The 15,336-nt window shown below is 51.0% G+C and overlaps 6 protein-coding genes across 6 annotated transcripts; 4 read left to right on the top strand and 2 right to left on the bottom strand.

Annotated features, from left to right (window-relative positions):
• Positions 1-981: 981 nt before the first annotated feature.
• Positions 982-2,423, bottom strand: POX_b02227 (uncharacterized protein; the record flags this gene model as incomplete). Its single annotated transcript, XM_050111141.1, has 3 exons — positions 982-1,192; positions 1,301-1,814; positions 2,048-2,423. The coding sequence occupies 3 exons, from the start codon at positions 2,421-2,423 to the stop codon at positions 982-984; spliced, it is 1,101 nt and encodes a 366-aa protein (XP_049971487.1).
• Positions 2,424-4,281: 1,858 nt separating this feature from the next.
• On the top strand, positions 4,282-5,643 carry POX_b02226 (Leucine aminopeptidase 1; the record flags this gene model as incomplete). Its single annotated transcript, XM_050111140.1, has 2 exons — positions 4,282-4,458; positions 4,573-5,643. The coding sequence occupies 2 exons, from the start codon at positions 4,282-4,284 to the stop codon at positions 5,641-5,643; spliced, it is 1,248 nt and encodes a 415-aa protein (XP_049971486.1).
• An 803-nt stretch (positions 5,644-6,446) lies between these two features.
• POX_b02225 (uncharacterized protein) lies at positions 6,447-7,559 on the top strand (the record flags this gene model as incomplete). The annotated part of the gene is made up of 1 exon (XM_050111139.1): positions 6,447-7,559. One exon carries the CDS (start codon positions 6,447-6,449, stop codon positions 7,557-7,559), a length of 1,113 nt encoding a protein of 370 aa, XP_049971485.1.
• Positions 7,560-10,068: 2,509 nt separating this feature from the next.
• Positions 10,069-11,042, top strand: POX_b02224 (Hypoxanthine-guanine phosphoribosyltransferase; the record flags this gene model as incomplete). Its single annotated transcript, XM_050111138.1, has 4 exons — positions 10,069-10,208; positions 10,372-10,684; positions 10,801-10,913; positions 10,994-11,042. 4 exons carry the CDS (start codon positions 10,069-10,071, stop codon positions 11,040-11,042), a joined length of 615 nt encoding a protein of 204 aa, XP_049971484.1.
• A 566-nt stretch (positions 11,043-11,608) lies between these two features.
• POX_b02223 (uncharacterized protein) lies at positions 11,609-12,070 on the bottom strand (the record flags this gene model as incomplete). The annotated part of the gene is made up of 3 exons (XM_050111137.1): positions 11,609-11,770; positions 11,865-11,933; positions 12,023-12,070. 3 exons carry the CDS (start codon positions 12,068-12,070, stop codon positions 11,609-11,611), a joined length of 279 nt encoding a protein of 92 aa, XP_049971483.1.
• Positions 12,071-12,899: 829 nt separating this feature from the next.
• POX_b02222 (uncharacterized protein) lies at positions 12,900-15,317 on the top strand (the record flags this gene model as incomplete). Its single annotated transcript, XM_050111136.1, has 6 exons — positions 12,900-13,323; positions 13,391-13,525; positions 13,589-13,708; positions 13,775-13,909; positions 13,970-15,168; positions 15,246-15,317. 6 exons carry the CDS (start codon positions 12,900-12,902, stop codon positions 15,315-15,317), a joined length of 2,085 nt encoding a protein of 694 aa, XP_049971482.1.
• Between the last annotated feature and the right edge of the window lie 19 nt (positions 15,318-15,336).

Raw genomic sequence — 15,336 nt, 5'->3', positions numbered from 1 at the left:
ATATGATCGCAAAGATGACGATTTTGTAATCTAGAGGATCATCACGTTCGTGGGAGGATTCATGACGGATGTATCTGCAATTCCCGGGTTTGGCTCATGATAGCGGTTGCCGAAAATCAACGCCGCCATCTGTTGACCAGGAAAGGCCCGTTCGTCAGGTAGGATCCATATGGATAGAACAATGAAGTGAAAACCCGCCGTCAAGATGTATTTTCAGTCGTACGGAGAGTCGAGTTGCCTATTCGGGCGAGAGTTCAGCAATGACCTGAGTTTCTGCATTATGTTGAAGAAATCAAATATACCGCCCGACCTAAATAAATCACCTGCGTTTTATTCTGCCATCTGTTCTCACGTGGTATCATCGAGCAACAGGCTCTTCAGGGATATTCGCTCTGTGGGCCCGGAAATTGAACCAGTACTACTACATGTATTCAGTACTCCAGCGAGCCTCTGTGCTTGACTTGATGAACCACCTCGGTCTGTCTCGCCCCCAATATACCGTCAAGTAGGTCCCGAATTTACCTCCGTCGCCGTTAAGAAGCCGAGATTGTGGCGGTCTTCAGTATAGTATTCATACGATTCATGAATAGAAAGGTATTGTCAGCCTCTTTATGATCTGATCATGATACAGCGACATTGCAGTGAGTGAGGAAAGTCCATATGATGTACCCCATGATCAAACCCGAAGGAGACTTGGGAATTTTGAAGCATGATCGATGGCTGTGATTCACCCAAAAAGAAGGTCGATATGGGAGAGTGTAAAATTGAAACACAAGTAAGCCTAAAACCCCCATTTACATGGCTAATGTCTAATCAGATAGACCCTTGATCCCCAAACAGGATGTCCACTATCGTATAAATCATTTCCAGAGGGAAAAAGGAGTGAAGAGTCGAACAGGAATGTCACATCTCCAAGAAAAAAAAAGCCGAAATTGGAAAAAAAAAGAAAGAAAAACATAGCATGAGGCCTCAGTCCAACCTTCAAACCTGGGCATACAGAGGCTGCGGGAGTTCCTCTCCGGGCTTGATCAGCTCCTCGGCCAGACAGGCTTGATGAGTGACAAGACCAGCTCGAGTTCCTGGGACTGGAAGACGGAAGCCCACATACGCCTCTCGGCGGGCCGGCTCTCCTACGGTGACGGACCAGGTATGGAGGCCGTAGTAGGAGGCGATGGAGTGAACGAGCCAGCGTCTACGATACGATAAAAGAGCCATGGTTAGGATTTGACCGACAACATACGGAAGACAAATCGCATCTCGTCTGCAGGGAGGCGGACAGATCAGGGGATCAAAGACTCACCCAAAGCCAGCAGATCGATCCTCGACCAGACTCTCAAACACCATCTTCTCCCCGTCTCGCTCATGATGCTGACTCATTTGCTCCCGCATCTGCTGGAGTTTCAGCTGTCGCTCTGGAGCATCATGCATCTGGCCATTCCGGCCGACGAAAACAATTTCATCCTCCGAATCTTCCACCTCGGTCTCGGACACATCGGCCAGTCCTTCGCTGGCTAGGAAGACCTGCCGATCATTCCACTGACGGATAAACAGGCGGATATCATCCTCCAGATCTTGCAGCATGCCACGCGCAGCACGGGCATGTTTGATCTTCACACGCAGGTCTTTGGGGATCCGATGCTTTGCGGGAGTATGGGTGTTCTTGCGAGCAGAGTGATGATCCGCCATCTTCGCATAGTGCTTGTCCCAGAGCGGAGCGAGGTAATATGGCATCGGGTCATGGCGAGGATATGTAGGTTGGATGGTCCAGTCATGCGGCGAGGGAGGCTCAGCCCACGGGTTATTGAGCAGGCGGTCTTTTCACGTCATAGATGGATATGGGTCAGCGACAGTATGGAGATGGGAGAGTCCAGGTCCACAAGAACTCGTGACTGCTTCTCGCGCGCACGTGTCACGCATGGCCATTCTTGAGTCCTTATCGATGATGCCTTATCGATCACGGGATGACGAGCGCGAGGCTCTCAGGATCTCCGAGAGCAGCGAAATGAAACCAAAGGATTGGCATCCGGGGCAGATGGGGCGAGCATACCATTTTCCCAGCGTTGTCGCCTACGGCTTCCATCCTTTCCCTTGAGCAGAGCCTCACGCCGCTTTAGACTATCCCGACGCAGAGGCTCGCGGCGCCGGAAGCTGACCGTTGGAGGACGGGACTCGCTTGCGCCGTTGCGATCCGCCGAAGCCGCCGGGATCTGGTCGTCGATCGGAATGGACAAAGACACCGTCGTCCCGCGCAGAGTGCTTCGGGAGGGCGTTGCTGTCGGATCGGCTCGAACGGCGTTTTCGGCGAGGGTGAGGTCCTGCAAGGAGGCGACCGCCTGTTCGGTCCACGCGGAGATGGCCAAAGTCTGCTGTGGCGACAGACTGCCCTGTGAGGCGTCCGGGTGTAGTCTGGGGTGAATAGCCATGATGATGACCTGTCGTGGTCACTTGCAATTAAGACCAGATGATCAATTGGAGAGTCCACGGGGGGGGGGGGGCGTAGGGGCAAGCGACCAAGATAAGTACCAGAATGGGAGCAATAGCAGAATGACTCGACGTGAGCGAGGAGGAAATCGGAATCTCCAGGATGATGGATCCAAGGACGGATCGAACCGATCGGGGGGACATGCGCGATAACGAGATAAAGGCGCGTCCCCCTCTTTGCGTGTGCTGATTGCACGGGACTGGCCGCGGGCGCTGATTCGCGGGAAGTGGACCATGTGGGTGAGTCAGTCGACGACGAAATGTTCCACAGAAAGCCGAGTCAGTCCGAGTGTTTTCAGTACTGAATAACTCAGTAGGAGTCACCGGTACTAATACTCTGTTGCTCACGACGGGAGGTCCATACTGAGAAGAAGTCCACGATGAAATCACAAGTACCAGACTCAAAGTCTCACTATTATTGAGCAGCGCTACCTGAGTTGGTCAAGACTATGAGGTCAGTCTACTCTGAAGATTGTCATACTTCTCCGAGCAATCTAGTCAATCGAGGGTCCAATGCCCTGCTACCGTCAAAGCGAAGGGGGTCGGTCACCTGAGATCCATGGATGAACCCTGACTGGATCACTCACAAACCCTTACCCTCATTCCCACTTTGGGTCCATCGTCATCAACCTGCTCCCGCAACGGAAGCCAAGGTTAATCCGCGCGGACAGGAATCACCATGCTCAGTATTAGTAGTCGAAGCATTACGTCTACATTCTTGCCTGGCGCTGGCAGGAATCAGGCTTGAGCCCGACTGACTTCAGAGGCTTCCTCACCCTTCTCGCGCTGGACTTTTTTGGATCTCACAAACTCTTTTCTGAGTCAGCTTTGGAGACTCCGATCGGACCTTGGTGGATCTACCACTGTGTGCCTCCTCGCTGGTCGCATGGTGGAGCTTCGATACAAAGAAGGTTCCCTCTCAAGGACCGTGACCAGCACCCATGCAGAAAGCGGAGTGCTGGAATCTCTCTTACACACACGCTCACTCTCTGGTGGACAGAAGCCCCTTCTCCTCTTTGCGCCTTTGCGACTCCACTATCCCCGCGAGGACGATCGCTCCATCGATGATGCTATGTACAATAATACATGTCCTCTCCATAATAACAATTCCCGAATGCAGTTGTCGAGACTCGCAGGATTCTGCTCAACAGTATTACTTCGCACGGTCGGTCGTTTATGAGGTTACTGTCAGTTGACGCCTCAGTCTGAGGGGTGTGTCAACGGTCGGGTGATAAGACCCGCGTGTGTAGAAGCTCACATCAACCGAGGCTTAAGACGGTTGACGTCTTGCAGTAGAATCAGCATTCCTGGATGCCGTATGGTCACTGAACTAATGCATTCTGCACGATTGCACTCAGCAGTCAGCACTATGAAGAGCACCGAGACAGGCTTATGGTTCGCGGTAAGCAAGGATTTACGAGAATACCAGCATTCAAAAGTCGAAGAATCCGCATTGAATCGAATCGGTCTGCCCCCGTCGGAGCTCCAGTCACAGTCTAGTCCCCTTTGAGCTGACAGTGCCACTGGTCCTGAATTGGAGGCCCCCAAAGGCGCGTGTGTGTGATAAATCCGGGCTGTCTCCTCTTCTCTGCCCCCATCTCCAACTCATCAACCAATCCGTCCCTTCCGTGCCTGACCAAAGGGCTGCATTCGGGCGTCTTTACAAAACCAGCCATCCCTCCCCGTAGAGAGCCTTTTCCTTCCTTAGCAACTTCTCAATTGACGGTTATTATATCATCTTGTGTCATACCATTATACTCCATTTGTATACACTATACGCCGATCCTGCCACTCCGGACGATGAAGTTGCTCGCATCTCTGGCGCTGAGTGCGACCGCCTTGGCCGCCGTCATTCCCCAACAGGCGCCGCTGGGTTCCTCCATTGTACACAACACACAACAGACCAAGTATTTGATCGAGCTTGCGCCTTACCAGACTCGATGGGTGACCGAAGAGGAGAAATGGGCTCTGAAGCTGGTGGGTGATGACGATCGCTCCTCTACAGAAAAGGCGAAGCGGCGCACCGCCATTCCTTTGCTGTCGTGACCAGACCCCCCACCGGGACTAACCGCAATCTTTCTTTCCCTCCAGGACGGCGTCAACTTCATCGATGTCACTGATGAGTTCCATTCCGGGGCCTACGGGGCCATACACACGTCGCGTGTGGTCAAGTACCCCAGCGCAATGTCACACGAGCAGGAAATCCGTCCACTCGCGGGAGACCTCAACAAGGACAACATGAAGAAGAACCTCGAGCACTTCACCTCCTTCCACACCCGGTACTACAAATCTGATTATGGCCGACAGTCCGCCGAGTGGTTATATTCCCAAGTGAGCGCGGTGGTGCAAGAGTCGGGGGCGACCGAGCACGGAGCTTCGGTGGAGCGCTTTGCTCACCCGTGGGGCCAATTCAGCATCATTGCCCGCATTCCCGGCCAATCTAACAACACGGTGGTCTTGGGCGCTCATCAGGACAGCATCAACCTGTTCCTACCCTCCATCTTGGCTGCTCCCGGTGCGGACGATGATGGCAGTGGAACGGTGACCATCCTCGAGACTCTGAGGGCCCTGCTGCGGTCCGAGACCATCGTGACGGGCCAGGCGGCCAACACGATCGAGTTCCACTGGTACTCGGCAGAGGAGGGAGGTCTACTGGGCTCGCAAGCGGTGTACTCTAAGTACAAGAAGGATTCACGTGAGGTCAAGGCCATGTTGCAACAGGACATGACCGGCTACGTCCAGGGCACTCTGGACGCGGGTCAGAAGGAGTCGGTGGGCGTGATTGTCGACTACGTCGATCAGGGTCTCACCAAGTTTATCAAGCAGGTCATCACTACCGTAAGTATCTCGCCTATCTATTCCGCCTTGGTCAAGTTCGGCCTGCTTCCTCCTTTTGTGCTCTTTACGATGCTAACATTCTTTCCGCAGTACTGTGACGTGCCGTACGTGGAGACCAAGTGTGGCTATGCCTGCTCCGATCACGCCTCTGCAAGCCGCTTCGGCTACCCGTCCGCTTTTGTGATTGAATCTCAGTTTGAGAACTCGGACAAGAAGATTCACAGCACGGATGATTTGATCAAGTACCTCAGCTTCGACCACATGTTGCAGCACGCCAAAATGAGCCTGGCTTTTGCATACGAATTGGCATTTGCTCCTTTCTAAAGGGCAGATTTTGTACATTTCATTTGTTTTTTGTTCCGGTCGCTTGTTTGTTGATCAGTGCGGCCCGGGGCGTTTTGCAAGATACCTTACCACTCATTAGTTATTACTACAATGCACATCGGCGAAGGGGGGCTCCTTCGCGAGAGACCCCTGGCCATTCGAGGACATTGACGAATGCATGAGATGGGGAAGGAGCAGAAAGTGCGATGAAACAATGCGTACTACATTAGTCAACTTAGTGAAGGGGAGTTTTCAAGTGGCAAACGGAGACTATGTGTGTCTAAGCACATTGCATGTAGATATCGCCGCCTACTTGTGCCAAATGAGACTTCCAGCTCTCCTACCTTGGATGCATAGTCGGACAAAAAGTCCAATGCGTCGCGGGTTAATCCACTTGCGGCCGTGGGGGGCTACGGGGCTGCCTGTAAGGTTACTTCTGTACCTGTGCCCATCTTGCGAATCAGAATCGGTAAAGATCGGAGATGAGGGGGAGGGACTAAAGAACAGCGTGGGATTGAAAAGATTTCAAAGAGCCGATTGATGAAAACAACCTGGTCTAGTATGATTGATGCCGATCGTCTGCTTATGGCTCCTTCACGAGTGTGACTAGTACAGTACACTAAGTAGTTCTCCTTCTGTACATGTCGTTTTAACCCCTCTCTTCACTTCCACTTCCACTCTTTTTTAAACTCTCGTGTCTACTCCAAACAGCCTGGGAACTCCCCGCAGAGACTCATCACCTACGACTAGTACTACTAGTACTCACCAGGAGCTGGGTGTCCCTTCTGACCCAACTCTCAACAATGAAGCCTCCACAAATCGGCGATCTGATCGCCCAGATCGACACCCCATCCATGATCGTCGACCTCGACCTCATGGAATCCAACATCCACAAACTCATGACCAAACTGCTCCCCACCGGCCGAGACATTCGCCCCCATCTGAAAACCACCAAGAGCGCCATTCTAGCCGCCAAACTAGTCCAGGCCGGCGCAAAGGGCGGCTGTGTCGCCAAAGTCAGCGAGGCTGAAGCCATTGCCGCCGCGGGCTTCACCGATTTACACATCACGTCTCCGATCGTGGGGCCCGTCAAAGTGGCAAGATTAGTCGAGTTGTTTGACAAGTATCGCGAGATTCGAATCGTGGTGGATTCGGAAGCGGGCGCCGCGGCGATCAACGACGCCCTAGAGTCGTCGGGGATCGAGGAGCCGATTCTGACTTTGATCGATGTGGATGTGGGATTGCATCGGACTGGGGTGAAACCCGGGGAGGCGGCGATGAAGTTGGTTCGGTTTGTGGGTGGGTTGAAACAGCTGAAGATTGTGGGAGTTCAGGGGTACGAAGGACATCTGCAGCATTTGCATGATGCTCGGGAGCGAGAAGCACAGTGTTTGGAATCGATGCGCATTCTTACCGAGACGGCTGAAGCTTTTCGTCAAGCAGGGTTTTGTATGGACGTTGTGACCACGGGAGGCACCGGCACGGCCGAGACTTGTGCTTCAGTTCCCGGGGTGACTGAGTTGCAACCGGGGTCGTTTATCTTTATGGATACTGATTACCGTGATGCGGTGGGTACGTTCTACGCGAATAGTCTGACGATTTTGTCGACGGTGATTAGTGTCCAGGGTCCTCGGGCTGTGACCATCGATGCGGGATTGAAGTCGTTGTCGACGGATAGTGGAATGTCCGAGTGCCGGGATTCACGATACAAATATCATGAGTTTGGAGACGAGCAGGGCTCGTTGAAATGGGAGGATGAAGGAGGGAGTGTGCCAGCTCTGGCGGTGGGTGATCGCGTGGAGATTATCCCGAGTCATATCGACCCGACGGTGAATTTGCATGATGTGTATTATGCACATCGGAGAGGGGTGATTGAGGAGATTTGGTCCGTGGATTCGAGGGGAAAGGTTCAATAAAGATGAGATCAAAGGCGTGGATATTTGAGTTGGAGAGGCTCAAGTAGTCACGGTATCCTATTCCTCTATTGCAATAGATATTGACGACTTTTCTACGGGTCGAATGAAGCATGCTGTCTCCAAGCCTTTGATCAAATCTGAGTCTATTCTTGAAGACTCCACCCATTTCCACTTCGGAAGTCGTTGCAAGGCCTTTCAGCCGACAACTGTAGTTTGAACAGCGGGCGAGGCCTTTCCAGTCTTTCCATATCCGAGTTTTTCTCTCATGGAAAGGACCCTGATGCACCTTTACCAAGAAGAGCCTAAACACAACATTGAAGCCAGTGGCCACTTGATCAAGCCAGCGACAACCAGTCTGTAATCAAGTAGAACCCGGAGAGTCCTGCAGCCAGTCCTATGGAAGTCTTTCGCACCGTCTTGGGTGGATTCTATAACGTCTTCGTCAATCAGCCCTATGACAGCGACTACATTTTGAAAATTCTCTCTAATGACACGATGACACCAAATAATTCGCGGCTTGGATTTATACTCCGGGACCGAAGAGTAACAGAGTTGAATGGTATGGTTGATAGTCTTTTGAAAGATTGTATGGCAGTCCAACGAACCGGGTTTAGAGGTCTCAGCTGAGGTACTGCAAAGAAGGTACGACCACGGGCACCTTTGTGCTATATATAGGCGTAGGAAGAAGGGAGCGACGAAAAATCCTAGTAGCGATGACCTGTGAGTATGTGAGAAAGATACAAAACGAATAAAAAGGAGAAGCAGCAAAGAATCCTCTGTAAGGGCTTGCAACCTTGGTGTGTCTGATAGAAATCGTTGCATGGGTTGTATGAACAGTACCGATTGGAGACTCGGATCAATTGGGGTAGATTAGCTAGCAACCACTCAACAGAGCCACCGCCTCTGTACAGTTTCATCTTCTCTTCCATCTTCAAGGGCTGGTGATATCACGTGATCATACTCTGGGCCGAACAACTGCGTGGCCTGCGCGTTGGGCTTTTTCGGGAGCTGCAAATTTCGAACCTACCAAGTGGTATGGTGGTGAAGTGATGATGTTTGCAGAAACAACATCGATTCATATCCGCGGCAACTCGAGCTTGGGCAAATCGTGGACACAGACACATTTGCATCTCAACAGAATTTCGATGGTTCTCTTGTTTAACACGGGTTGAGGGATACGTTCTTCGCTTTTGGAATCGTATGTCTTCGAAGGACCATCAAAAATCATTCGTCAGATTCTGAAATTCGATTTCTGGTGAAGTTTACTGAAAAGATTAACCGACAATTGACAGTGTTGATGAGCTTCGAGGATTTACATGAATGTCGGGGTCTAGGGTAGGGTGGTTGAGATGATGGATGTTGCCCGCTGTATTTCCTCCAGGAGGCAGACGTGCGGACAATCAAAGGGTGATCTTCCGCGATCAACAGGATGCACCTCACTGCACTCCCTATTCGAAACTACACCGCTTATCTGGAAAGGAAATTCCTACCTTCGACAAAGACAAGAAAGAGCCATGTCCGGTAAAGTAGACTAACATGTTTTTCCACGCGATGAAAGACGAGAAGATGTAATTTACATACCACATTGTTTTGGTACGTCACTGATCAAACACCGAGGTAGATCCTAGAAAAAAAAACCTCTCTATTATTGTTACAGCTTCGGCAGAGATTCGGAATCCGTCCCGTTCAAGCAAGTTGAGTCCGAATGTGGATTTCCTTTTAAGGGCGGCTTGGCCGAGCATATTGTCGGGTACAGTGGAAAGTCTTGCCTGGTCAGGTCTCTCGTAGGTACTGGGCAGCCATTGCAGATACCAAAATCTGATAGATTCGACATGACTTGATTGCATCTTGGGAGGAGACAGATAAAACAAAAAAGAGGCTTGATTTTGGTGAGATGGACTTGCAGTATGCTCGTGGAATACTCATACTCTTGACTGGTGGTCGTTGGCATGACCCGGTGGCGTATATTAGGCGGTACTGCAGGCCGGGAGTGCCCGCTCTCACACACACTTCGAGACGGCTGGTGGAGTCACGAAGAGGGCAAGAAGTGTGCATTCCCTCTGTCGAGTTATTTGGGAGACAAACTAAAGACTTTGTCGAATGATCAAATCCGTTGACCAGTCAAGACTCTCGAGTCAAAGAACCTCATTTAGGGTCTCAGTCTTTGCCGGAAAGGGAAAAAGTAGGGGAAAAAGTGTCCCAGGATGTTCCCCCCCACCAAAGATAAGCGCCACCCCGCGGCCCACGCGATAGGCACCCAAAGAGCAAAAAAAAAAAAAAAAAAGAGAAAGAGAGCCAAAAAAAAGGGCGCGGGAGGAAAAAAAAGGTCGCATTTGGGAAAAAATTTCTGTCTTTTTAATACCTCCACACTCCTGATCCTCCTCGGCTTTTTCTCATCTCCTTGCGCTTGCCACGCCTGTTTCTTGCGTTCAATACGGTCGAGCTTTTCTCCCATTTTTCTCCCCTCCTCCCCAACTTTCCACTTACACATTTCCATACCACCGCCAAAATGGTCCAGAAGTTTTACGTCACCTACAACCAGGTGCACAAGCTGTGCCAGCAGTCGGCCGATGCCATCCTGAAGCAGTTCCGTCCCAACTTGATGATCGCCATTGGCGGTGGTGGTTATGTCCCTGCTCGTATCCTGCGGTAGGTTTTGGAATCTCCTGCAGCTCCCCAAGTCGCGCACATGCCGTTGACGGGGATGGCATCCTCTGGCGCGCGCCCAACTTGACCGGGGTTCCGCGGGTGACCCGGTATATGCTCCAGTCTTCTGGTTCGGTATACTAATATTTCCACCTTGGATCTCCAGTTCTTTCCTCAAGAGCCCCGGCGAGCCCAACATCCCCATCCAGGCTATCGGTCTGTCTCTCTACGAGGATCTTGGTCGTGGTGATGCCGAGGAGGCCATTGGCACCAAGGTGACCCGCACCCAGTGGCTCGATCTGAGCTCGTTGGAGATGGCCAACCTGATTGGCAAGAACATCCTGATTGTCGACGAGGTTGACGACACCCGCACAACTCTGGAGTATGCCGTGCGCGAACTCGAGAAGGACGTCCAGGAGGCCCAGAAGCAGCTTGGCCGTGAGGGCGAGAAGACCAACTTCTTCGTCTACGTTCTCCACGTGAGTGATCCCGTCCGCCGGCAAGCAATCAAAAAAAAAAAAAAAAAAAAAACTCTTTTCCAGTGTGCTTCAGAACTTGACTGCTGACCGACGACCTTTGTGTGTTTCTCGTTTAGAACAAGGACAAGCCCAAGAAGGGTACTCTGCCCGCGGATATGATGGAGGGAGGCCGTTACCACGCCTCTGTCACCACTGAGGATGTGTGGATCTGCTATCCTTGGGAGGCTAAGTATGTCATCCATGAGCCTTCCGCACTGTGGGCGCCACAAATCGATGTGAATTAACCGCTAATAATTCTTCAATTCTTAGGGATATTGTTGAGCACGACGCTCTGGCTAAGGAGAATCCTATTATCTAAAAGCAAAATTTTGATGGCATTGGCGAACTGCATTCCCTTTCTGCGAGGCGCGATGATACTATGGGTGGCCGCTTGGAGCCTCAACTTTGGTGTGGGCAAGAGATCGCTCGTTCCTTTTTTCCACCGGCGCTGTACTAGACCCCCGGACATGTTCATTTTTACGATATCCTTATGAACCAGAAAAAAAAGTCCTTTCATATTTGCTGCCTCTTTAGAAATCACTCGTATCTTCGGCGTCACGAAGAGCGGGGGTTTATGAAATGCGCCAGGCGCCGGTCTTGCGAGCAAAGATTGCCAAGTACGTGGGACGAAAATACTGTGTTGATGGGACCTCCCAGGTATCGGGTCGTTGGGTAAAATTAGAAAGAAAGCATACGCGGACACCAAGCAAGGAAGTGCAGACTTCCAGATCGCTCTGCTGCTAGGCTTTGTATGCTTCAGAAAGGCGGATCTTGCAAAAGCACCACGATACTCTGAGCTATCAAGGTTCGACCGGCCGCGGCTGTCAGTCCGGCCTCCTCCTCCTCCGAGTCGCCCGCCCTCAAAGCAATTTCATTTGTCAAGGTTCAATCCACCTCCACATTGCCCTTGCGCAAGTCAACCTTGGCCAGCTCAATCTCCTTCTGCAGCTCGGCGTGAGCTTCGGGGACGTCATTGAATGTGAAGATGGCAAGACCCAGGCGACCGAGAAGGTAGCATCCAAACACGATGACGGCGTAGAAGGGAAGCTGTACATTTAAGAAAAGGGAGTGAATCGAGGATCAGTGACAATTTTCGATACCATCGATGCGCATACTCCAAGGAATACCGAGATAAACGTACCACGGGGATGATTTCCGTCTGGATGGTCTCGTTCAGGGGGACCAGGCCGAGATAAAGCGAGAGGTAGAACTGCGCCGATAGGATCAGCAATGCGATCCTTCAAAATAACTCATTCAAGCGCCGTTGAATAGCGCGTCCAATCCACGAGTTTGACGTACGGAGGAGACCAGGAGGAGGACGGAGAGCGTCTGCTGTGCGCGTGTCATGATGAGGGTGGGCAGAAAAGCGAATTGAGAGAATAATCAGGAGATTGATCAGCTTTTTTTTTAAAAAAAAATAAGTGAACGGTGAGAAGTCGTGCGCAAATTTGAAGCCCCAATTGCTATTAGTAATTCAGACCGCAGAGAATGAAAGAGTGACGGTGGTCAAGAGGAGTTGTCGCAATGTCGCCAATGTGGCCGGAGACGAAGGCCAGCTTGGAGGTGATGCTTGGCTTGGCATTCAAAAGGCGGCATGGAATGTATTCTCCGACCCGCAGCCAGGTGTCGATGTTGATGGCCTGAAGACCTGATTCCGTATACAGAGGAGAACGACCACGTAGGTGGATTTTGATTTCTCTTCTTTGATAGGAGTGAGATTGCTACTAGTTTGGGTAAGAGAGGGTGCAACTTGATTTCCCAGAAACTCTGCCTCTCAAGTTGTACTCCCCTCATCTTGTCTGCATCTTCATCAAAGACCGCACTTTACCCGAATAGGGCGGGGGCCTGAGGTGGGTTCAGGCAGCACCTGCGCGGATTGGTTCACTTTCCGTCCCAGATAGTTCGAGTCCGTTTCCAACCCTAGAGTCTGGAATATTGAAAGTTCAGTTACTTCTTCAAAGGACGCATTGACACGCTCCACCCAAGCCACCGTGTGACTCAAAATACTTGGGTGCTTGCATTTTGCTACTTGGCGGCTCTACTCTCCAGGCTCCCATCGTCATTCAAAAGGGTGTATAAACCCAGATAGGAAAGGAGCCTCTCCACTCCTGATTGCGCTAGAGGACAGGAGGCATCAGTTGACATCCTGCGGCTCAAGGGTGCGCAGGCACGCAAGATGGAGTCTCAAAATGAAATAAGACCAGATTCCGGTGCTGGACCAGAATCTGTTGGTCAACCCTCTGTCGGAACACCTAGTGTTGATTTGCCGACTGTGTTGGAAGTGCTGTCTGCATTACCCGAGTCTCCCTCATCCATCTCCGATCGAGGAACTGAAGAGCTCGGTCTGCAAGATCAAGAGAAGATGTTTCGTGCTTTGCGTTCAATCATTGAAAAGGCTGATGCTGCTCCCGAGGTGGCAAACAACTTCGACTTGAAAGAACTCCATGCATCTCTGGAGAAAGCCGACGCGGATGGACGCCGGGGTCAAAGAGATCCAGAGTCTTTGCGAAGTGTGCTCCAAATTCTCCACAAGCTTTGGGCTTCTAACTCTGAATATCTTGCGCAAGCTGCCGAGGTCTTGGCCAATGGAAGTCGGGATGGTGAGCTGATACGATCAAGAACTATATCCTTTTGCGAGAGTACATATCACTGATTGTGCGAGTACAGTGTCGTGGCGTGGACCGATTGGGAAGTCTGGCATCCTCAAGTTCTTCTTGGACGTTGTATCTTCCTCGCTGAAGTTGGATGCCAAGCTGCTGCTGCATTCTTTACGTCTAGTTGGCAATTCGTGCGCAGACACGAGTATGTCAATATTGCCGTTTACATTTTTTTATTGTGTTCTGGATTGACTGATTCCCAATACAGATGAAAATCGACAAATCGTCGTTGATGGAGCCTACACTCTGGCGATTATCAGGCATTTTCTCAACCCTGATTTGGTCCACGTTGCGATTCCTGTGATCTACAATATTTGCATGGACTTTGGTAATGGAAATCCTCAATGAATCTGATTTGCGTGAAAGTGATGGTGATCATCTGACAACAGAGTAGAACCCGCACACGTCCAGATTGCTGAAAACCGAGTGGCATACATTATCTTGAAGTTGTTAAAAGATGGCGGTCTGCGAGATAACAGTGCGCTTCTCAGTTTCTCGTTCGACCTGGTGGAATTGGCATCAGAGCAAGGTGCGAAGCAAAAATCAAATTAGCCTACTCAAGGCATCAGTCAGGCTTACTTTCACACAGCGCGAGGCATCGAAAAATCTCCGGACGGGACAATCTGGCTTCTTGCGCAACTCGCAATGGAAGAAACCGAATTTGAACATTTCTCAGCGCTAACAAACAGCCTCTCCGCTTACCTGGCTAATGAACGATTCCAAGAAGTGTGCATCACCAATTTCATCGTTGAAGATGTTCTGAGTGTCCTTCGTCGCTCCTTTTCGATTGATGTCGACGAGTCTTCTCCCGAAGAAGTTTCAGCTATGGCTCAGGTTCGACTCAAGATCAACCAGGCTCTCGCAGAAGTCTCGGCCTCGCCATTGTTTACTGAGAAATATCCCCTCAGCTCAAGCATGGCGCAGAACTTGAAAATCTGGATCGCTGCCGACGAAGAACAGCTCCAGATCTGCGCGTGCGTCATGCTGGGCAACATCGCTAGATCAGACGAAGTCTGTCAGGTGATGGTGCGTGATTTGAAAATCCACGAGGAGTTGATCTCAGTCCTCAGGAACGGATCTCGTGGTGCAGTTCTCCATGCAGCCCTGGGTTTTCTCAAGAATCTCGCCATTGCTGGTGAAAACAGGGTGAGTTTGGCAGAGGCCGGGATTATTCCGGCTGTGTCTCGCCTGTGGGCATTTGATTCAGTTCCCCAAGTCCAATTCTCCGCTGCTACTATCGCACGACAAGTGACTATCTCCTCTATGGACAACATCGCTCGATTGCTGGCCCCTCTTTCGGAGGATCCGGACTCTCCGGCAAGCAAACGAACTTATCTTTCCCTACTTCTATCATTGTTTGAGAAGACAGACTCGGCTCCGATCAAGACGGAAATTGGGCGCACGATCGCCTCTATCTGTCGTACAATCTCTCCCAAGGCTCGAGACGGCAACCAAAATGCCAAGCTGCTGCAGGAGAGACTGTTCACTTTACATGAGGTTGTCGCGCGGCCGATCGGAGCCATGATTACGCAGACCCAATGGCCTGTCGTACGAAGCGAAGGATGGTTTGCGCTCGCGCTCATGGCCAATGACTCCTCGGGCTGTAGAGCAGTGGTTGATTGCTTGCATAATGAAGATGTTGCGGCGCTTTTGAGATCAACTTTGAAAGCGGATGCTACCCCTTCCTCCTCCGCAGATGGCTCGGAATCCAATGCACCCAATGAGACCCAGGTAATGAAGGATCGTGACAATGCATTTGTGCTCGTGAAAGAACTGTTGAAAAATGAGGTACGTTCAGCAAGACGATGGGTAATTTTTTTCAAAGAATCCTGCCAGCAGAAAACTGATCGAGATTAACTTTCTAGGCCGGTTTACTCCCAACTAGCTATCGGGAGTCGATGGAAGTTCTTGTCAAGAGCAGTCAAATTTTGAAATGATAGCCACGAAAGGTACACC

Source organism: Penicillium oxalicum, chromosome II, assembly GCF_001723175.1.
Source record: "Penicillium oxalicum strain HP7-1 chromosome II, whole genome shotgun sequence".
Taxonomy (NCBI): domain Eukaryota; kingdom Fungi; phylum Ascomycota; class Eurotiomycetes; order Eurotiales; family Aspergillaceae; genus Penicillium; species Penicillium oxalicum.
The sequence above is the reverse complement of the archived record's forward strand: the minus strand, read 5'-3'. Positions and strand labels throughout refer to the sequence as shown.